This window comes from Girardinichthys multiradiatus, chromosome 20 (genome assembly GCF_021462225.1).
Source record: "Girardinichthys multiradiatus isolate DD_20200921_A chromosome 20, DD_fGirMul_XY1, whole genome shotgun sequence".
NCBI lineage: Eukaryota > Metazoa > Chordata > Actinopteri > Cyprinodontiformes > Goodeidae > Girardinichthys > Girardinichthys multiradiatus.
The window spans coordinates 24,709,810-24,732,610 of record NC_061812.1 but is presented as its reverse complement, the minus strand read 5'-3'; the positions used below and the strand labels follow the sequence as shown (position 1 = coordinate 24,732,610).

Sequence of the window (22,801 nt, the reverse complement as noted above, 5' to 3'; positions counted from 1 at the left end):
CTTTTCTGGTGATCTTTGTCTGATATTAAAATACATCTGATGACCTGAAACATTGAAGTGTGACAAAAAGGCAAAAACTGAAGCAATCTGTAAGAGGTCCAAATACTTTTTTACAGTAGCATTCTGTTTACTTGAATACATGTTTTAGTTTTTTTTCCTCACTGACATCCCCAACCTTGTTTCACACCAACTACCATTTACTAACTCACCAGACACACAGCAGGGGTTACGTAAAGCCAGCAGATCTTCATCAGAGGCCATGGACGGTAACCAATCATGTCTTCGATGTTATCATAGAGACGATCTGCACCTGTTTAGGAAAATTAGAAACCAGAGCATTCAACACAGGACACTGAATAAAAAAAGATTTTAAAGCACATCTTACATCTAGACATGACGAATCTTAATTTTCACATTAAACTGCATTTAGAAAATCTTTGAAATTTGAAACGTGCACATAGCAACAATTGCTAATATGACAAATGCTGCATAGATTGTGGAGTTCGAGGGAGAACATGAGAACTTCATGTTTTACACTATCCTAAGTTAGAAACTACTCCTACAAATACTCATTTTGAAATCCTACAAAATATATTTGCATGTTTATGTCAAATTTAGTCCATTATAATTACAAAGACTTTGGTTTAAATTAAAGTTCCCTGTGCAGCTGCTTCATTGGATTTTGCCAGATTTTGCCCTTTTTACGCATTTGCCCTTGAATAATACCACTACGTTCCTGTGGGGCTGAAATACACTGATTAGCTTCTATTTGAAGATTTGATATACACCACATATAAACTCTCACAGTCAATTAGGATCCAAAACAATAAACTAACACTTCATCATAGATATGCCTGCATGTGCTAAACTATCCCAAGAAAGCCCACTATAAGCTAGAACACGAGCAGAACATTTTGTCACAGTCTGCCTGTGGACACGAAGATCAGGACAACTATGGAGGGGAAACATGTAAACAGCAGGTGGACGATACTGAAGAACCTGAAGGGAATGGCATCGGCTACAACATTTCTGGTATAAGATCGCATAGGCATTCTAAGAATTGATGAAACTTTGTAACCAAGTCATGCAGCTTTCTCAGGCAGTGGTGGAATCACATAAGTTTAAACAAGGGTCGTTACTGTCCAAAGTCCACACCGATGTTCTGTGGCATTTAAATAAGGCCTTATATAATGTACAGTTATCAACCTATCCTGTACTTTGATGTGTCAATAAAATACATTCTCCTGTTAGATAAGTGACCATGCCAGTGACCATGACAAATATTACTAAAACTGATGGTCCATTGTACAAGCTAAGAATAAAAAGATCAGCAAACTTCTTTTATCAAAATTATTGAACTCGTGGCCACCTACTCAACCAATCAGCAGATTCTCCCACCTGAGCAATGGAGCTCATCCAGAGTTACCACATGTCTCTCAGATGTTTCTCCGATTACAGCACCTCTTGCCAGGCTTTCACAAAAGCTGTATTAATATTGAGATTAAACTACATACAGGTGGGCTCAATTTACCAATTAGATTACTTCTGAAGGTAATTGCTTGCTGTCATAGAATGGTGGTGTTTTGCAGGAACTTGGGAGCCACATGGTAAGTAGAACATTTTAAACATAACTATAATGGTAACTTACAAGAGAAGCAGGACACAAAACATAGGCAGAGAGACGGGCCTGGAACGGGCAACCAAACAAAAGAATCCAGCAGTGAACAATGAAACCAGAGAGTTTAAATACAGAGGGACGGTGGAGAAATGACCAATAAAACAGAAGAACTAATCAGATGAAATGTGAAGCAGCTGGATCAGGGGGAATGCAAGGCAACTGAAGGAGGGAGGCTAATTAATGCAGATAAGCAGGAACACAGACAAGTCCACGGGAGTAACAGAAATCTAACAGGAAATAAACTCTTGATAGATTTAGAACACTAAATTACAAAAGAATAAACTAATAAGGAAAACACCTAACAACAACAAGCATAAGGACAAGAACTAAATAAGGAAACATACAAAATACCCACAAAAGAAAATCAAAACTCAAACATCTATAGATCTTGACAGTTGCACTGGGTTTTATTTAAGGGTTTTAGAGAAAAAGGGGTTAAAGATATATGAACGTCACACTTTTCAGTTTTTTATTATTCATTTTTGAAATGTTTAATTTTCTTGCAGCTCACAGTAATGCACTATTATGTATTCTACTTTCAGGTAAAATCCCAATAAACTACATTGTAGTTTGTGGTTGTAATATGATAAAATTACAAAACGTTAAAGGAGTATGAACACTTTAGAATGAACTCTAGTTTATTGTGTCTGTTGTAGGGCTCTCCAAAAAATACATTTATCCCATGCTCAGGCAACACTCCGCCACATAGTTTTCAAAGTTAAGTTTTTAAAAATCTCAACTTTTCAAAGCGTCTTTAAAAACCTCTGGAGTTTCTTTTGCCAGAAATCGGTGGACAATATGCAAATGCAGCAGGAAATCTCAAGTTTTGCAAAGTATTAGTGTGAACAGGACCCTATTTATAGAAGAGAACTGCAATACCAACATCAAGTAGCTGAGTGTTGTTGTGATGTTTTTAAATGCTGAAAATAGGCATTTCATTCATTTGTGCACCTGTTCCAGGATTTCCTTTTAGGAACTCACCATATATCCATCCAATTGCTATGGATTGACACACTGAAAGTAGGAGAAGATTATTGCCACTGCAAACATAGTGATCAAAGAGTTGGAGGAAATACAAGCCCCCCTGTAGGAAGAAAAAGGGCTCACTATTACAGCATGTTAAAAAAAAAGCAGTTCACTCACATGTCAAAATGTTTAGTTAATTAGACTTGCAAACAGCCACTTTATTTATTGGTTTGAGTCTGTTTGTTGAAAGCACTCAGAGTTCTCACCTCTGTGACGAGAAGGAGGCCAAGAAAGAAGCAAACACTGCAGAGACATAGCAACAGCAGTTCTCTGCGATAAGCTCTTCTAAACATGGAGGGGAACATATCTGTGACTGAGGTCATCAGGCACTCCAGGCTCACAAACTGATGAGATAAACACACACACCGATGAAACACTGTGAGCAAGATCAAAGGTCACATAATAAAATCAAAAATCTGAGTTTTTGACTTTTTAATTCAAACAAGGTTGGAATAAAGGTGTGGAGGCTGGATTTCAAACATCATTCTGTCATGTATTACTTTGCATCAGACATCTACATGGACTTGCAACACAGACACTCATCCATTCAGGTTTGGTGTCGATCCCCAGTGACCTTTGGTCGAAATGAGGGGTACACCTTGGACAGGTTGCCTGTCCATCAGAAGGGCAAACATCTAACCACTGTTTAAAACTAATATTGTGATGAAGTGAAGAAGGATATAAATTCAGTGAAAAACTGTCAAAGTTCTGAGATGTATAAAAATCTGATCTTGTACACTTGATATGAACCTCTTTAGTCAACCTCTCTTGTCAGGATTTTTAACAGATTCTTTAATCTCATAGAAGACATGTTCGCAAGATATTGAGGTTTCATGTTGAAATAAATATTTTAATCTGAAATGCTTTAAATTAACCTTTAAGCGTTACCAAGATAATGCGTCTAGATAAACGTTGGAAACAAACACATTACATGAACAAGCTTGTGTAATACTGCACTAAATAAATGGATTTTTGGTGTGCACAGGTGCACGTCAGTAATTTAGAAAATTTACTTTATTTCAGTGATTCAATTGAAAAAGTCAAACTCTAATTATTTAATTTCCACAAAAAATATTATATTTCAACTGTTTAAGTTCATTTTGATGTTTATGGCTTAGAGCTAAAAGAACTCAGATGTCATTTTCTAAGATAGAATATTACATCAAACCAGTAACTTAAAAAAGTATTTTTACAACAAAAATGTCACCCTTTTGAAAAGTATATTAATGTACTGTAAATGTGCGGATTTACTGGATGCACTCAATATATGATCAGGCCTCCTATTGAATGAATTACTGCATCAGTGCAGTGTGGCAAGGAGATACTCAGCTCTTGAAGCAGTGGCACAGTCTACACCTCGCAAATCTGCAGTTATATTGCTGCTTGTACACCTATTTCTCCCACACATTTTCCTTCCACTCAACTTTCCATTTATATGCTTGGATACAGCTGTGTACAGCCAGCATCATCTCCCTGTTGAGGGTGTAATTGACAAATGTCAAGTCAGTTGTTTCTCCTAAGATTGTGCTTTAAAATATTATTTTTTGTCATTTAAATTTTTTCTGAGAACCAGAATTTCGGGTTTACTTGGGTTTCTAAGCTGTCATCAAATTTAACTAGAAGTACATTTTTCTTTGGGTGATGAATGTACATAATTGACAGTTTCACTTTTTGAATTGTAAAAGTAAAATAAACTTTTCAATGTGATTCTAACTTATTGGAAGGCACATATATGTGCTTAAAATCATAAATCCTGTTTTAAACCTGTTCTTAACCTTATTAAGGTAATGCAGTAATGACTGATAAATACTTAGCACAATTCATCTTTAGAAAATACTCCAGCAAATTGGTGGTAATGGTAATTGGCCTGCACTTGTATAGCACTTCATCAAGTCCGAGCACTCCAAAGCGCTTTACAATACAATCATTCATCCACCCATTCATTCACACAGTGACAGTGGTAAGCTACATTGTAGCTACAGTGGCTCTGGGGTAGACTGACAAAAGTGGGGCTGCCATACAATCGGTGCCACCGGTCCTTCTGACCACCATCAGCAGGCAAGGCGGCTGAAGGGTCTTGCCCAAGGGTATAATAATTAAGACAGACAGAGCGAGGGGTTTGAACCAGCAACCCACCGGTTACAGGACAAACCCCTACCACTTGAGATGCCATTGCCTAACATAATGACCAGAGGTGAGAATGAGACTACAGACGTCTTTTGTGTTTGAGCTACATGAGATATACTAATATCCTCTCTCATACCAAGGGACGATATAGTTTCCAATTAACCAAATGTGCATTACTTTGGACTGCAGTCGGAGTACCCTGAAGAAACCGACATATCTTTAGCCTTGAACCCAAATAATACCGGTTTAATAAATCAATCAGTCAATCAATCAATCAAGAACATTACATTTTACCTGTGTGTCTGCACCCAACAAGATGACCATGATGAAGAAACAAACAGCCCACAGCTGAGGTAAGGGCATCATGGCTACAGCACGAGGATAGGCAATAAATGCTAAGCCAGGTCCTGTTGAAATTAGTGCAACATGTTCAATGCAAAGGATTTTATTTTTTTGAATTTCTTAATAAAAGCCCCTTTTAACCCTTACTTGAAACATGAGGCCAACCATAAGCTGCAAAATTTTACTGTGAATTGTACTCGTACTCATCATCCTTGGCTTTGTCAGAACCGGGTCGCGGGGGCAGAAGTCTAAGCAGAGATGCCCGCACTTCCCTCTCCCCAAACACATCCTCCAGAGCGGTCCCTGTAGTAGGTGTCTAGGGCGTTCCCAGGAGGTGTCTGGGGGTATTCCCAGGACAGCCAAGAGACATAGTCCCTCCAGCCATCCCCTGGGCCTGCTCCCGGTGGGATGTGCCTAGAAGACATCCAGAATAGATGCTCGAGCCACCTCAGCTGACTCCTCTCGATTTAAGGGAGCAGCGGCTCTACTCTGAGCTCCTCCCAGATGGCCAAGCTTCTCACCCTGTCTCTAAGGGAGTGCCTGGCCGACCTGCGGAGGAAGCTCCTTTCAGCCGCTTGTATCCGGATTATTGTTCTTTCAGTCATGACCAAATGTTCATGCCAAAAAGTGAGGGTAGGAACATTGACCGACCAGTAACTTGAGAGCCTTTTGACTCAGCTCTCTCTTTACCACAACAGACATGTCTGTTGATCTCCTTCTCCCTTCTCCCCTCACTCAAGGACAGGACCCAGAGATACTTAAACTCCTCCACTTGATGCATGAACTCCTGTCCAACCCGGAGAGGGCAAGGCACCCTTTTCTGGTCAAAACCAAGGGCCTCAGACTTGAAGGAGCTGATCCTCATCCCTGCCGTGTCACACTCAGCTGCAGGCTACCCCAGTGCATGCTGGTTGTCTTGGCTAGAGGGGGCCAGCTGTACCACATCATCTGCAAATAGGAAAGATGAAATCCATTGGTCCCCAAGCCAGATACCCTGCACCTTAAAATCCTGTCTATGAAAGATATGAACTGGACCGGTGACAAAGGGCAGCCCTAGTCCAACATACATTGAGAACAGGTCCAACTAAATGCCAGCAATGTGAATCTTGTACAGAGAACAGATGGTCCATAATAAAGGGCCTGCATACTCCAGGAGTATGGAGGCCCTCATGGCGCTCCCACAGGGCACCACAGGGGACTTCTCCAGGTCCACGAAACACATGTGGACCGGTTTTGCAGACTCCCATGAACACCCTGTAGAGGATGTAGAGCTGATCCAGTGTTTAACAGCCGGGACAAAAACCACAATGATTATCCTGAAGTCGAGGTTTAACTATCAGTTGGATTTTCCTCTCCAACACCCTGGCATAGCCTTACCAGGGAGGCTATGGAGTGTGATCCTCCTGTAGTTTAAACATACCCTCCGGAAACACCACCTGGGTTTAGATCAGGAGGGCCATACCTCCCAATCACACCCCTCCAGCTGTTGCTGTTGTTTCCCACGTGTCCATAGATGTCTCCCAGCAGAATGAAGTCATTGAGAGGGGCACCGTCCAGAGCCCCGTCATGGATGCCAAGAAGGCCGGGTACTCCGCTCTGCTGCTTGGCCCATAGGCCAAAACAACAGTCAGAGACCTCTCCCTGATCCAAAGACACAGGGATGCAATTCTCTCATCCACCGGGGTAAACCCCAACATGAGACGACTGAGCTGGGGGGGCAACAAGCAAACCCACCCAGCCCACAGCTGGCTCTAGGGGAATTTTACTGAGAATGAGTAGGTTATAGGCTTGCTGTCACAGTGTCGTAAAGTAAAAAGTTTCTTTTTAATTGTGTCTGAGCTTGGTGCTTTAATGAGGATATTTGTTAGGACCTAGACACAAATAATTTAACATGTAATTTAAGAAATACTGATCTAGTAAAGTTTTTGTTCAGAACTAGCTATTTTAGCACATTTGAAATTTAAATACCACAAACATCTTCAAATCCTGACATTATCTGAAATCAACAGACACTATAACCATTTTGTCCTACATATTTAAATTAAGTGGCATTAATGACAGCTCTGTTAGATTTTTAAACAAAAGCAGACATCTCACCAGAAGCAGCCACCTGGGATATTGGCAGACCTTGCTCATATGACATAAATCCCAAAACAGAAAAGATTGCAAACCCCGCCACAAAACTGGATCCGCCGTTCACCAGACACAGAACAAATGTGTCCCTGGGGATGCAAACCAAAAACATCAAACATTTAGCAAACAGCAAGACACAGCCACCTTTAAATACTGATGAGAAATTGTTTGAAGAAAATAGAAAAATCTAAATATTTTTGATGTTTAAACCGTAAATCCCACTGAAATTGGTGAAAATTTGGGTGTTAACATCTAAAATGTGTTTTTAGCCCCGAAATTGTAAGGTTTAATAGTGTACAGTATACTAAGCTGAGAAATATAACGTCAAGTCTCTCTGCAAAAAAACAAGTTTAAATTGGGACATTTCCTCAAACATTTCTATTTTATTTTATCACAAATCTGTTACTAACACAAAAAATAGGAAAAAGGAGAAGCTGTAAAACAAAGTTAAAAATATTCGTCCACACAACTCTGACTCAGTTATGGTGGAAGTATTAAAGGTGTGAGCAAACAACAGAAACAATTAACAGCTAAACAATTTAATATACACAAGCAGCATGACCTAAAACAGGCAGATAGATGAAAAATATGTTCAAATGTGACAGTGAGTATAATTTAGAATTGCAGTGTAAATACCATATAGATAGCTCATTCTCTAATAGGGATAAGTTGTAACATGGATATAAAATCATAAAATCCCATCAAATATACAAAAAATAGAGAATTTAGTTCTAACCTATTATATATTTCTATAATTGTAAATTGAATATACTTTCATTAATAATAAACACACAAATACTGGCATTGCTTGAGTGAAGAAGAAAGTTAAAGTTACTTTGTGCTGAACACAGGTACTCTTTTCAGAGTCAAAAATACAACTGAAGTAAAACAGGACAGAAGAAACATAACGCGTTCACTCAGGAACTACATGACTAAATGCAAAAGTACTGCACTTACTTGTAACAATCATTGTTATACTGATTGTAGCTTCCCAGAGCTGTCAGACTCCCCTGACAAATGCCAAAAGAGAAAAGGACTTGTGCACCTGCATCCATCCAAACCTGCACAGACATCAGCACAACATCAGTGAAAATGCACTAACAAAACCGCTGTAAAAGAGAAGGGCTGATGTATCTAAAGTGTTAAATTAAAGTGTTTAATAGGGGTCAGGCTTCCATTGGAAACAACCAAACAGGAGGCTTTTCTTTGACTCTGACTTTATTACTTACTTGAGGGTCCACCAACCTTGTAGGATCTGGATACAGGTAAAAAGCTAAACCATCCATCGCTCCAGGCAAAGAGAGGCCACGGACTAACAGAACGACTAACATCACATAGGGAAACGTGGCAGTAAAGTAAACTACCTGTCAACACAAACACAAACGTTAATTTGTTTCTAAAGCACAAGATCACACTGCATTATAGCAAATTATACATCGTTAAAAAGAAGCAAACATTAGAAGGGTTAGTGTTGTCTTTCCTGTAATTTAGGTTCTTTTCAAAAATGATAATAGAAACTCTTAAAAGTTTAAGCTTTTTGCACCACATTTATGAAACTTAAACAAAAAAACATAAATAAGCCAGTATGTTAGTATATATATATATTTTTGCTCTCATTCTGCCAGCAATAAATAATGGAAGCAGGCAGGACTATAACATTACTCCTACATGGGTTTTATATAAACCTTTTTTGTTATTTACTTTTTTGCTTTTAAGAGCTTAAATGTTTTTGTTTTTATCTAATATTATTATGTATTGCAAAATTTATGTAAAATAATTATCTGTTTAGTAATATATATATATTTTAATTATTCTGGCTTATATGTTCCTGCTCCAGTACGGACTGTACTGCAGCACAGGAACACATTTGTTTGGAATTTAAAAATCCAACATTTAATTTGAATAAATTTATTCAGTGTTGTCATTAAAATGTAAAAAGGAAGATAAATCGATCATGTGACTTGCTAAACTTTACCTGATGTCATTAGTGGCACGCATTAACTCTTGTTCTCCACCACACTGAGGTCATCCTTCGGGAACACAGAACAAATCTGTGCCCCCCTGACCCCATCTATGCACTCTTACACACATAAATAACCATACAAGAATCCATGTGAGTGCATGTGTGGCTGCAAAAACTTGTAAGGTAATCAATATTACACCTATTTTTTTCCGCAACAAAAATAACGCGACAGCTGGAAATTTAAAACCTTTGGCCTATGGTGACAAATCATGATGTGTTTAGCAGCTGATTGGTGCTTTGCAAGCTTGTTTTTAAATTTAAATGGAGCCTGTACTCCAACATGCATGTACAGTATGAGAGATCAGGACACAGAGCCAGGGCAGGGAATAAACAGAGGATGTGGTGAAAGAAGTGCTCTGGTTTTTCAGTTGTTCAGGTGAATGCTTTGTATTTATTGCTTTCATTTTTACATCAGTGCATGCAAAGTCCTACACATCTCTTACCCATTTTATTAATCCTTCTGACTATTGCTGGCGTATTTCATTTGCTCTGAAAGCTGTTTTAGCTGCATGTTGAGGGTTCATAGCAACAGTTCCAAAATATAAAATGCCACTCCCAGAATTAGCTCCATTTGTTTCTGTTCAGCTCTTATTTCTCAATAGAACTTTTCTAGTATACTTTCACATTTTAGTCTCTAAGAAATACTCCTAAACCGTGTTTGTATCCTTTTTAAAGTTAATGCCCTTAAATAAACGCTAATCATTTTTTAGACAGCCCCCTACAGGTGAAATTACTGAAACTGGGATATTTTGGAGTAAAATTATCTAACATATTCAAAAATGGTAACAGTCTCCCACAGAATCTTTTTCTCTTAATCGCAAAGCATTTCAATAGGATTTCCATCATAGGTAACTTTACCTTTCCAGTGGATTTCACTCCTTTCCAAACACAGAAGTAGCAGATAATCCATGCGAGTAACAGGCACAAGACCAGCTCCCATCTTAAGCTACCAATTTCCTCAATCCCATTAGAAATGCCCAGAACTCTTCTCCTAAAAAGGTAAATATATGCTTAATGTTGAAAAACAGAGACTTACATGTTGTCTTAATCAGAAAAATCCAAGAAATTTAAGTACATAAATTCCATTGTCTTTTGAAATAAACAAAACTTGGTGCATTCAGTAAAATCTATTAGAATTTAGGGAAAGAAAATCCCACCATTTGTTCAACAACAAAATACAATGGGTTATTAAACAGTAAAATAAATCACAAAAGGTATCCTAAAAACGCAATTTATTTTCACAATTTTTTTAAACTTAATTGGAGATACCTAAATAAAAGTGGGAGTGCCCATTAATGTTCATTGAAAACATGGTTAGGTGAAGTTATACCTCTAACAGTCCTTCAAATGTCGTAATTACAGTCTCTAAAGAAATGATGGCCCTTATCCAACTATTAAGCCCTTGTTAAAGAGGGCTTGGAACCTGTTTTTTGTTGTTGCTATTGTGCAACTACCAAAGCAACTGATGCAAGCAGTAAATTACTATAGAACCAAGTTTTTTAAGAGAACAAAAAGCTGTTAACATCAGGTCCTGAGGATGATGATGTGACATGATGTGACATGAAGGAGCTCTAGTTGTTGACTAAAACAGAGCTGATCTTGCAGTTGAGGTTGGTCTGGGTTGGCTGGAGAACCAGTCCAGGGCAAAAACATGTTATGGAATATATTAAAACCTACCTGGAAATTGTCCAAACTCTTAATCATGATGATTAAGATACCTGATTATCTTGCAGGCTGTTGTTTATAGAGAAGAAGTCTGAAATGGGAAAATGGCGATCAGCATGCTTCTGCTTGCCAACTAGCAGTAGTTTACTTAGAAAGTTTAAAATACAGTTTGTGTTAAAACTGTGATCGGTTTTAACTAAGTATGTGAATAAATAATGATTTTGTAAAGGAACAGGAATCTGATAGGCTCAGTAAATTCACACTCCAGCACAAGTAGCCAATACAGGAAGTTAGAAAAGTAGCAGGTTAAAACTTCCTGGAGTCATTGCTTCCAAAGTAGCAGTGATGTTTATGGTCTATTCATTCATTTTGTTTTTTGGCAACCATTTTGCTAAATACTTGTAGTAAAAGTATTCCTCATGTACTGCAAACTACAGGGGTTGGACAATGAAACTGAAACACCTGGTTTTAGACCACAATAATTTATTAGTATGGTGTAGGGCCTCCTTTTGCGGCCAATACAGCGTCAATTCGTCTTGGGAATGACATATACAAGTCCTGCACAGTGGTCAGAAGGATTTTAAGCCATTCTTCTTGCAGGATAGTGGCCAGGTCACTACATGATACTGGTGGAGAAAAACGTTTCCTGACTCGCTCCTCCAAAACACCCCAAAGTGGCTCAATAATATTTAGATCTGGTGACTGTGCAGGCCATGGGAGATGTTCAACTTCGCTTTCATGTTCATCAAACCAATCTTTCACCAGTCTTGCTGTGTGTATTGGTGCATTGTCATCCTGATACACGGCACCGCCTTCAGGATACAATGTTTGAACCATTGGATGCACATGGTCCTCAAGAATGGTTCGGTAGTCCTTGGCAGTGACGCGCCCATCTAGCACAAGTATTGGGCCAAGGGAATGCCATGATATGGCAGCCCAAACCATCACTGATCCACCCCCATGCTTCACTCTGGGCATGCGACAGTCTGGGTGGTACGCTTCTTTGGGGCTTCTCCACACCGTAACTCTCCCGGATGTGGGGAAAACAGTAAAGGTGAACTCATCAGAGAACAATACATGTTTCACATTGTCCACAGCCCAAGATTTGCGTTCCTTGCACCATTGAAACCGATGTTTGGCATTGGCATGAGTGACCAAAGGTTTGGCTATAGCAGCCCGGCCGTGTATATTGACCCTGTGGAGCTCCAGACGGACAGTTTTGGTGGAAACAGGAGAGTTGAGGTGCACATTTAATCCCGCTTGAATTCAGGCAGCCGTGGTTTTATGCTTTTTTGGATACAATCCGGGTTAGCACCCGAACATCCCTTTCAGACAGCTTCCTCTTGCGTCCACAGTTAATCCTGTTGGATGTGGTTCGTCCTTCTTGGTGGTATGCTGACATTACCCTGGATACCGTGGCTCTTGATACATCACAAAGACTTGCTGTCTTGGTCACAGATGCGCCAGCAAGACGTGCACCAACAATTTGTCCTCTTTTGAACTTTGGTATGTCCACATAATGTTGTGTGCATTTCAATATTTGGAGCAAAACTGTGCTCTTACCCTGCTAATTGAACCTTCACACTCTGCTCTTACTGGTGCAATGTGCAATCAATGAAGACTGGCTACCAGGCCGGTCCAATTTAGCCATGAAACCTCCCACACTAAAATGACAGGTGTTTCAGTTTCATTGTCCAACCCCTGTATGTTTAAAGTGTCCATAAAATGGAAAGGCAGCAACAAATTACAGGAATAGATCTATACCTGCACTGTAGGCACAACATTATGACCACCTGCCTAATGGTGTGGTGGTCCCCCCTTCTACTGCCTAAACAAGTCTGACCAGTCGAGTCGTGAACTCAGCTAGACACCCAAAGTCAAGGTTTGCTGTGGTATCTTGCACCAAGATGTTAGCAGTAGATTCTTTAATCCCTGCAAGGTGCGGCCTCCGTGGTTCAGACTTGTTTCTTCAGCACATCCCACAAATGTTTAATTAAATTGAGATTTAGGAAATCTGAAAGGCAAGTCAACACCTCAAACGCATTGCTGTGTTCCTCAAAACATTCCTGAACAATTTTCTGGTATAAAGCAGGGAGACTTATTCTGCTGCAACTGGCTACAACCATCAGGAAATGCGGTTTCCATTAAAAGATGGAAACATGTTCTGCAAATAGTTAGGGAGGTGGTATGTGTCAAAGTAGAAACCACAGGGGTGGAAGGAGCCAAGGTTTCCTAGCTGAACATCATCTAAAGCTACCCAGTGCTGATAGTGCATCCTGGTCTCATGTGTGGCCTAACTAAGCAACACACACGCACCCAGCCAACCATGTAATGCAAAAGAAAATCTGATTCCTCAGACCATCCCACTTTTTGTCAGTGAGCAGGGGTCAGCTAGGGCATCCAGACTGGTCTCTGCAACCCCATATGCAACAAACTGGAGTGCACTGTGTATTCTGTCAGCTTTCCATCAGAACCAGCAATAACTCGTTCACTCTCTATGTCCATCAACAAGCCTTGGCCACCAGTGACTCCCGACTGCTTTTGATAAATACTGACCCCTGCAGACTGAGAACACCTCACCCTAACCCTATAAGAGCTGCAGCTTTGAAGACGCACCAACCCAGTCATCTAACCATCACAATTTGGGCCCAATTTGGTTGTTCAAATCCTTAAGCTTGCTCATATATCCTGCTTTTAAAACATCAACTTTGACAACAAAATGTTCACATGCTGCCTCATACAGGCCACCCACTAACAGGTGCAATGGCAAAGATATAATCAGTTATTCAGTTCACCTGTCAGTGGTCATAATGTTATGTCTGATCAATATTGGATGTTGTTTGTTCTTTATAGTGTACAGCACTAGTTGGTAATTTATTCAAAGTCAACACATTGAAAAGGGCCTGTGCCCACATGTACCTACACATTTACTCCTAAACTATATTAATTGTTTAAAAAATGCAGCTCAAGATACAAAGTAGAGACAAGTTTATTTTCTGAGCAACCAAAAAAGTTAGTAGGCTAATACTGTATTCTTCCAGCTCCCTTGCTTTCTTAAAATAATGTATTCTTAACGTATCCATTGTTAACCCCAACAAAAGAGAAGCTTTTGTCCCAGCCTGCTCTTTTTTGTGCTTTCGTTCTGAAGGGACCGCAGACTGTCGAGAAAAATGACACAGTTATGGTAAAAATAAATAATAAAAGCAATGCACCACAGAAAAGGAAAAGTGTTGCCTCATATGGAGAAGTTAGTAGGTAGTTGTGTCTGTCACGTTTTAGTTACCTATAGAGACAACATATGTAAAACATGGCGGGCTGATCAGTAAATAGAGGCAGGCATGAGTTACACTTACTCCCAGAACTCGGTAGCAGGTGTTGTTGCATTTGCAGCTGCTGTCCAGTTGGATGACATGTTTTTCTTATCAAATTCAACACAAGACTCTGATCAAAGAAAAGAAATCTATCAAACAAGTGTGCAATGCATTGTGTATTAGAGAAATATATGTATTTATATATGTCCACTCTCAAATTTAATTCAAATCTACAGGGGTTGGACAATGAAACTGAAACTCCTGTCATTTTAGTGTGGGAGGTTTCATGGCTAAATTGGACCAGCCTGGTAGCCAGTCTTCATTGATTGCACATTGCACCAGTAAGAGCAGAGTGTGAAGGTTCAATTAGCAGGTTAAGTGCACAGTTTTGCTCAAAATATTAAAATGCACACAACATTATGGGTGACATACCAGAGTTCAAAAGAGGACAAATTGTTGGTGCACGTCTTGCTGGCGCATCTGTGACCAAGACAGCAAGTCTTTGTGATGTATCAAGAGCCACGGTATCCAGGGTAATGTCAGCATACCACCAAGAAGGATGAACCACATCCAACAGGATTAACTGTGGACGCAAGAGGAAGCTGTCTGAAAGGGATGTTCGGGTGCTAACCCGGATTGTATCCAAAAAACATAAAACCACGGCTGCCCAAATCACGGCAGAATTAAATGTGCACCTCAACTCTCCTGTTTCCACCAGAACTGTCCGTCTGGAGCTCCACAGGGTCGATATACACGGCCGGGCTGCTATAGCCAAACCTTTGGTCACTCATGCCAATGCCAAACATCGGTTTCAATGGTGCAAGGAACGCAAATCTTGGGCTGTGGACAATGTGAAACATGTATTGTTCCCTGATGAGTCCACCTTTACTGTTTTCCCCACATCCGGGAGAGTTACGGTGTGGAGAAGCCCCAAAGAAGCGTACCACCCAGACTGTTGCATGCCCAGAGTGAAGCATGGGGGTGGATCAGTGATGGTTTGGGCTGCCATATCATGGCATTCCCTTGGCCCAATACTTGTGCTAGATGGGCGCATCACTGCCAAGGACTACCGAACCATTCTTGAGGACCATGTGCATCCAATGGTTCAAACATTGTATCCTGAAGGCAGTGCCTTGTATCAGGATGACAATGCACCAATACACACAGCAAGACTGGTGAAAGATTGGTTTGATGAACATGAAAGTGAAGTTGAACATCTCCCATGGCCTGCACAGTCACCAGATCTAAATATTATTGAGCCACTTTGGGGTGTTTTGGAGGAGCGAGTCAGGAAACGTTTTCCTCCACCAGTATCACGTAGTGACCTGGCCACTATCCTGCAAGAAGAATGGCTTAAAATCCCTCTGACCACTGTGCAGGACTTGTATATGTCATTCCCAAGACGAATTGACGCTGTATTGGCCGCAAAAGGAGGTCCTACACCATCCTAATAAATTATTGTGGTCTAAAATCAGGTGTTTCAGATTTATTGTCCAACCCCTGTATCTGCAGCTTAATTCTGGTCGGCACTAAATTTAAAAGTAAAAAACGAAACTCTGCTTGTTTTATTAGATATGTTCAGGACCAGGCTGTGGTATTATTAACACTATTATGCTGATTGATATTAACAAAATATTTTTATTTAATTTTGTTCTCTTTTTTGAACATCTACCTGTGTTCCAGGAGTTCCGGCAGCTGGCCCATGGAAGCTCAGCACTGAACGATGAGAAGAGGTAGAAGAAAGCCCATGCCTGGATGACGATGTACGACACAGCAGCGTATGCAATCACTACCTGAGTGGCAAACCCGATACCTGAGGACACAGATGGGGTTTGCAGAAAAAAGCAAGAATGCCTCAGGGATTTTTGTAGAACAAACAGCAGCTTCTTACACCTAAAAGGACCTCATTATTACATAAACTTACATTGCAAAGTAAACTACAGAATGCTTTATTGTATCACCACTTTGTCTTAAACTATCAGAACTGCAAGTGCATGCGGTCTGTACATTTTTAAAAACTGATGTTGTCATCTAAATCTTTTAACCACTCTTTCATGCTAATGAGAACATGCTTCTCATTATCTTCAGAGTTAAACACTAAAAGACAGGACCAAGTATTTTATCTATAGGAGAACATTAAGTTGTTCACTAATTTCTAACAAACCCCTCAGGCCTTCACAGAAAAATTTATACTGATAATAAATCACAGACTCTAAAGCACTTGGCTACACTGGGTTTTATTAGGGGTTTCCAAGTAAAGGAGGCTGAATACACATTGTTTTGAAAACCATGTATCATTTTCCTTCATCTTCACAACTATGTGCTACTTTGTGTTGGTCTATCATCTATAATTCTAATAAAACACTTATGATATCAAAAGTATAAAATACTTTAAACATAATTATTCAACAGTTTGACTTTCTTCCATATAGGTACCGGCCAGAACCTTTAATAAAAAACTGCCTACATAGGCAGCAGCCTTTTCTGAGTATTGTCAGACCCTGCGGCGCCCTGTTTAGACATCGCACATTAACACACAGGGTGGACAGCAGCTGCATGTAAAACTATTACACCTGAGCAAGAAAATATTTGCCAATACCACCAACCATCTGGTGTGCGTGACTGAGTGCGTGCTTGAAACACAAAGTTGATCATTTGAAGCGAAAGATATCTCACCCTGCGGGAAACTCTGACATCTTAACATGTTAGAACCTTTTGGTGTTGCCTACTGCTTTAATGATTTCCCACCTTTACACCTTGACAAATTAGGTGTGAAGACGGATGTGTTTCAGTGTAAGCATTCCTCTGTGTGTCTAACAATCTGTCACATGCAGCAGCTGAGCAACAACAGACAGTTTGTTGTGTGCAAAGTTTCATCAGGTTTCCCAGAGTTCACATGTGCTGACTATTAATACTAGCTTAACAATGGACAATTGGGCTTTGTGGGCAACGCCTTTTGCTTGTTCATTTGGGAATGAACAACAGATTCTTCTTTGTTCTCATGTGAGCCTCTGTATTTGAGTTATTTGGACTTAAATTCCTCTTTTGATACCTGGTGATGGGAGACTTGTATAGGTTTATTCAGATTAAGGGCATACACATTTTTAGCGGCCTGTAGATTTAGATGACTACAGACATTTGCAGATATTATTTCAGATGATGGCTGTATCTACACTCGAGGATAAACAGCATTGTGAAGACAAGGGAACATAGCAGACAGTTCTTTTAAAAGCCGTGGATAAGTTTAAAACAGAAGAAGGTTTTAAAGCAACATACAAGCTTTAAACATCTCACAGAGTGCCGGTCAATCCATCATTTTAAAATAGAAATAGTCTGTCACAGCTGCATGCCTGCAAAGACATGGCTGTGCAAACAAATTGGCCAAGACCCCTATGGACACTCTTTCCTCCATGCAAAATGCTATGTGTGGCTGAACTGCACATCACCCTGAACACACCATCTTAGCATTGAAACTTTGTGGTGGCAGCATCATGCTTTTTTGCAGCAAGAACAGAGAAGCTGGTCTGAATTGATGAGAACATGGATGGAGCTAAACAAAGGGCAAACCTGGAAGAAAACCTACTAGAGGCAATTGTGAGTGGGGCAGAGATTCACCTGCAAGCAGCACAATGATTCTAAACATACAGCCAGAGCTACAATGGAAGGATTTGGATGAAAGCATATTTATGCCTGAAAATGGCCAAGTCAAAGTCCAGACCTAAATCCAGGAAATTGTTCACAGATGATCTCCATCCAGTCTACCTGATGTTGAGCTATTTTGCAAAGAAAGATAGGTCTCTAGATGAGTGGGTAGTGGGAAGATATACTAATGAAGATATACCCTTGTAACTGCAGTAAGAGGTACAAAGTATTTCCTCAGAGTGGCTGAGTACATATGCACATCACTCTTTCCAGACGTGTTGAATCATTTTCCTTGCACTTCACAACTATGCACTACATTGTGTTGTTCTATCACATAACATCCTCATGAAATGCAACAAAGTTTGTGGTCGTGAATTGAAGAAACGCCCAAATTAGAAAAGAAAATGTTTACGGTATTTATTTTTTACACTGTGCAGGTATGATTAGGGCTGAATGCAGTGGACTGATGTGCAGTTGCTGTCGTGGTGTGACATTCTAGTCTTTGTTTGTGGCTTTGTGTTTGTTTATCTTTTGTTTAGTTGTTCTATTTTGGTTTTTGTATCATGTTTGTTTAATTCTCTTGTCCTCGTATTATTTTAGTAACTTTGTCTTCCTTGTATTCTTTAGTTTTAATTCTCATTTAGTATCTTTGTATTTAATTATGGTTTGGTATTGGTTCACCTTGCACTCTTCTTGTTTATTAGTTTGTTCTCTGTTCCTCCTCGTCTTGGTTCCATTTCTGTGTTTTATTCTATTCTGCGTTAGTTTCTATAGTCCTAGTTCTCCTTCCTGTTAAGTCAGTCTTAGTTATTGTTTACATCTTAGTTTGTATTTATTTTTAGTCCTCTCTTCTTCTGCTTCATGCCCTGTTTGGGTCAGTCAGTGTTTAGTTTTGTTTACGTTTGTACTTTGGATTTCTTTATGGTTTCTTTGGATAGATCTTAGGTTATGTTGTTCTTTTGTTCCCTCTAGTTTCTCTGTTTACTTTAGTTAATCATTATTCTAGGTTCTTATGTTTCTTTGGTTATTTATAGTTTCATTTAGATCTGGTTCCCCGATTCTTGTTTATTCAGTCCTTTACTTAGAGTTTTGTTTTGTTATGTTTCCCTTTGGCTTTATGTTTATGTCTAGTTCCTCCCGAGTTCCCTTTAGTTTGGTCACCATGGCAACTATTCACATTCCCTCAGTTCTCTACTGCCTGGTCCACACCTGATCTCTATCTCTCCTGATTATCTGCCTCGGTGTCTAATTGGTTCTTACCTCACTCCCCTCTGTTTATTAGCTCTCTGGTTCTCTTTGTTCTTCACTGGTTCCTCGGTCTGGTCACCCTCGCTCATGTCTGTTCCGGCCATGACAGTACCTATGCCTACGTTTTGTGCTACATTCCTGCAGTGACTCCATGTAAGTTTTGACTTAGCTCCTGTTACCCCTGCAGTGATTCTTGCTACGCTTTTGGAAACCTTTTGAATGTGGATTATATTACATCTTGTTACGTTTGTGAAGAAGACCTTGAATAAAGAGTTTAAAACTTTACAACATGCTGCTACCCAACTCTTGTCTGCACTTTGGTCCGCCCGCAAACACGACCTTGACAGTTGCAGTTTGACCCTGTGAAACACAGACCTTCAAACAGGGGACAGAAGTGCCTCCAGCAGGTGATGCACCCCTGAGATGTGTACTGTCCCATGGCCGTCTCCAGGAGGAACATCGGGATGCCACACGCAAGCAGAAACAGGACGTAGGGAATCAGAAAGGCACCTGAGAGAAAAAAGTGAGCCTAATTATCTGGAAAACACATTTTCTGGCAAACCAAGGCACTTTTATGATGACTTCTTTTTACTCCAATTTGTCTTAGGGAATCTGTTTTTAAAAATTAACGTCCTTTCTTCACCAATACCATTTTATTTATTTGTCATAGTCATGTTTTCATTCTTCCTCATTTCAGATTTCCAAACTTTTCAACAATTTAATTTCGAGGCATTTTCAGTTGGTTTTCTGGCAAATACAGAGAGGTAACAACATTAATGGAAGAAAATTACTCTGTTTTTTCTTATGAGTTTATGGTCTTAATGAACAGGTTTTAGTCCTCTTCAATACAACATTAAATATATTTCATGAAACTATGCTTCCAAATTCATGTTTTTAAACCTTTAAACTAAGTTAGGCTTAAATATTTTGAAATGTGAGCAGAAACTTTTTCTTATTTGCTTATTATTGAGTTTTGAACAAATTAGATGCACACTGTGTGGCTTTTTAAAGTAGTTAATTATCCAACTGTCTTCATGTCTCTAAACCTTTGTGATGTTCATTGTTCAATTTATTTATTAAAAATAATAGAAAACAAATTATAGAAATGATAAAAGAGAATAAAGTTTGGATGGGGAAACATTTTTGGTCAACATATTTTTTACTTTTTCTTATGAATGCCATTATTAACTTCAGCCCTGGGAGTGTCAGAAATTGGAACCAACACTTATCCTGATTGGGTTTTTGGGGGTTTTTTTGTTTTCTTTTTTTCCGCAAAGTCATTGTGCGAAGTTTTTTGCGGTGTTTCTGTCCTATGTAAGCAAATTGGTAGATTGACAATACAGGTCCTTCTCAAAATATTAGCATATTGTGATAAAGTTCATTATTTTCCATAATGTCATGATGAAAATTTAACATTCATATATTTTAGATTCATTGCACACTAACTGAAATATTTCAGGTCTTTTATTGTCTTAATACGGATGATTTTGGCACACAGCTCATGAAAACCCAAAATTCCTATCTCACAAAATTAGCATATTTCATCCGACCAATAAAAGAAAAGTGTTTTTAATACAAAAAACGTCAACCTTCAAATAATCATGTACAGTTATGCACTCAATACTTGGTCGGGAATCCTTTTGCAGAAATGACTGCTTCAATGCGGCGTGGCATGGAGGCAATCAGCCTGTGGCACTGCTGAGGTCTTATGGAGGCCCAGGATGCTTCGATAGCGGCCTTTAGCTCATCCAGAGTGTTGGGTCTTGAGTCTCTCAACGTTCTCTTCACAATATCCCACAGATTCTCTATGGGGTTCAGGTCAGGAGAGTTGGCAGGCCAATTGAGCACAGTGATACCATGGTCAGTAAACCATTTACCAGTGGTTTTGGCACTGTGAGCAGGTGCCAGGTCGTGCTGAAAAATGAAATCTTCATCTCCATAAAGCTTTTCAGCAGATGGAAGCATGAAGTGCTCCAAAATCTCCTGATAGCTAGCTGCATTGACCCTGCCCTTGATAAAACACAGTGGACCAACACCAGCAGCTGACACAGCACCCCAGACCATCACTGACTGTGGGTACTTGACACTGGACTTCTGGCATTTTGGCATTTCCTTCTCCCCAGTCTTCCTCCAGACTCTGGCACCTTGATTTCCGAATGACATGCAGAATTTGCTTTCATCCGAAAAAAGTACTTTGGACCACTGAGCAACAATCCAGTGCTGCTTCTCTGTAGCCCAGGTCAGGCGCTTCTGCCGCTGTTTCTGGTTCAAAAGTGGCTTGACCTGGGGAATGCGGCACCTGTAGCCCATTTCCTGCACACGCCTGTGCACGGTGGCTCTGGATGTTTCTACTCCAGACTCAGTCCACTGCTTCCGCAGGTCCCCCAAGGTCTGGAATCGGCCCTTCTCCACAATCTTCCTCAGGGTCCGGTCACCTCTTCTCATTGTGCAGCGTTTTCTGCCACACTTTTTCCTTCCCACAGACTTCCCACTGAGGTGCCTTGATACAGCACTCTGGGAACAGCCTATTCGTTCAGAAATTTCTTTCTGTGTCTTACCCTCTTGCTTGAGGGTGTCAATAGTGGCCTTCTGGACAGCAGTCAGGTCGGCAGTCTTACCCATGATTGGGGTTTTGAGTGATGAACCAGGCTGGGAGTTTTAAAGGCCTCAGGAATCTTTTGCAGGTGTTTAGAGTTAACTCGTTGATTCAGATGATTAGGTTCATAGCTCGTTTAGAGACCCTTTTAATGATATGCTAATTTTGTGAGATAGGAATTTTGGGTTTTCATGAGCTGTATGCCAAAATCATCTGTATTAAGACAATAAAAGACCTGAAATATTTCAATTAGTGTGCAATGAATCTAAAATATATGAATGTTAGATTTTCATCATGACATTATGGAAAATAATGAACTTTATCACAATATGCTAATATTTTGAGAAGGACCTGTACATTAGGAGAAAAAACATATTCAATAAATGGAAAACAGTAAAACATGAAGTTTTGAAGGGATTGGCAGTCATTAAAAATCAGAGTACACAGATTGCTCTATGTAAATTAAAATGTATGTAAGACTTGAGGTGTGGCTGAAAAATTAAAATACGACCCAAAATACACAACCTGGTTAAATTTTATGCAATTTTGCAACACAGCTTATTTATTCATTTATTCATTTATTGCTGACACGTCTTTTTTCCAGGATGTTCTTGTGCCTGCTTACCTCCTCCGTTTTTGTAGCACAGGTAGGGGAACCTCCAGAGGTTTCCCAGTCCAACCAGCGTCCCCGCTACGGCCAGCAGGAACTCCAGTTTGTTTGCCCACTGGCCGCGGTCCAGCAGCGGTGACTTCTTTCCGGAGGAGCCTCCTTGAATGGATCCGTCCACGCTGTTTCCTTTCACAAACTCCCTTAACATGTTGAAGAATGGAGAGTGAAGCTGTCACATAATACACCGGGCACTCACCGAACCCTGGCTATACTGGTTTATGGACTCAGCTCATCATGTGGCACCGCTCAGAACCTTTACTAGTTTAACTTACTGGATTTAAAGCTTGCAGGATTACCAATTATTTCACTGGAAAGCATGTTTTACAGTTTAAATGAGCAG

The 22,801-nt window shown here is 39.9% G+C and overlaps 1 protein-coding gene and 1 long non-coding RNA gene across 4 annotated transcripts in view; one reads left to right on the top strand and one right to left on the bottom strand.

Moving 5' to 3' along the window:
- Positions 1-22,801, bottom strand: part of LOC124856824 (sodium- and chloride-dependent GABA transporter 2-like) — a 44,059-nt gene that overhangs the window by 19,739 nt on the left and 1,519 nt on the right. For both annotated transcript variants that reach the window (XM_047347711.1, XM_047347710.1), the window contains exons 2-13: positions 22,417-22,601; positions 19,571-19,705; positions 15,978-16,118; positions 14,348-14,435; positions 10,188-10,320; positions 8,536-8,670; positions 8,264-8,367; positions 7,271-7,395; positions 5,126-5,238; positions 2,911-3,048; positions 2,660-2,762; positions 210-310 (exon numbers count right to left, since the gene is read on the bottom strand). In XM_047347711.1, coding sequence (XP_047203667.1) covers positions 210-310; positions 2,660-2,762; positions 2,911-3,048; positions 5,126-5,238; positions 7,271-7,395; positions 8,264-8,367; positions 8,536-8,670; positions 10,188-10,320; positions 14,348-14,435; positions 15,978-16,118; positions 19,571-19,705; positions 22,417-22,601 — 1,501 coding nt within the window. The remainder of the gene's footprint in view (positions 1-209; positions 311-2,659; positions 2,763-2,910; positions 3,049-5,125; positions 5,239-7,270; positions 7,396-8,263; positions 8,368-8,535; positions 8,671-10,187; positions 10,321-14,347; positions 14,436-15,977; positions 16,119-19,570; positions 19,706-22,416; positions 22,602-22,801) is intronic.
- Positions 19,144-22,561, top strand: LOC124856827. 2 transcript variants are annotated; one of them, XR_007035430.1, is made up of 3 exons: positions 19,144-19,348; positions 19,569-19,718; positions 22,434-22,561. It is a non-coding gene; the product is annotated as an uncharacterized LOC124856827 (long non-coding RNA). The 2 variants fall into 2 exon arrangements; XR_007035431.1 differs by having other exon boundaries at positions 19,543-19,718.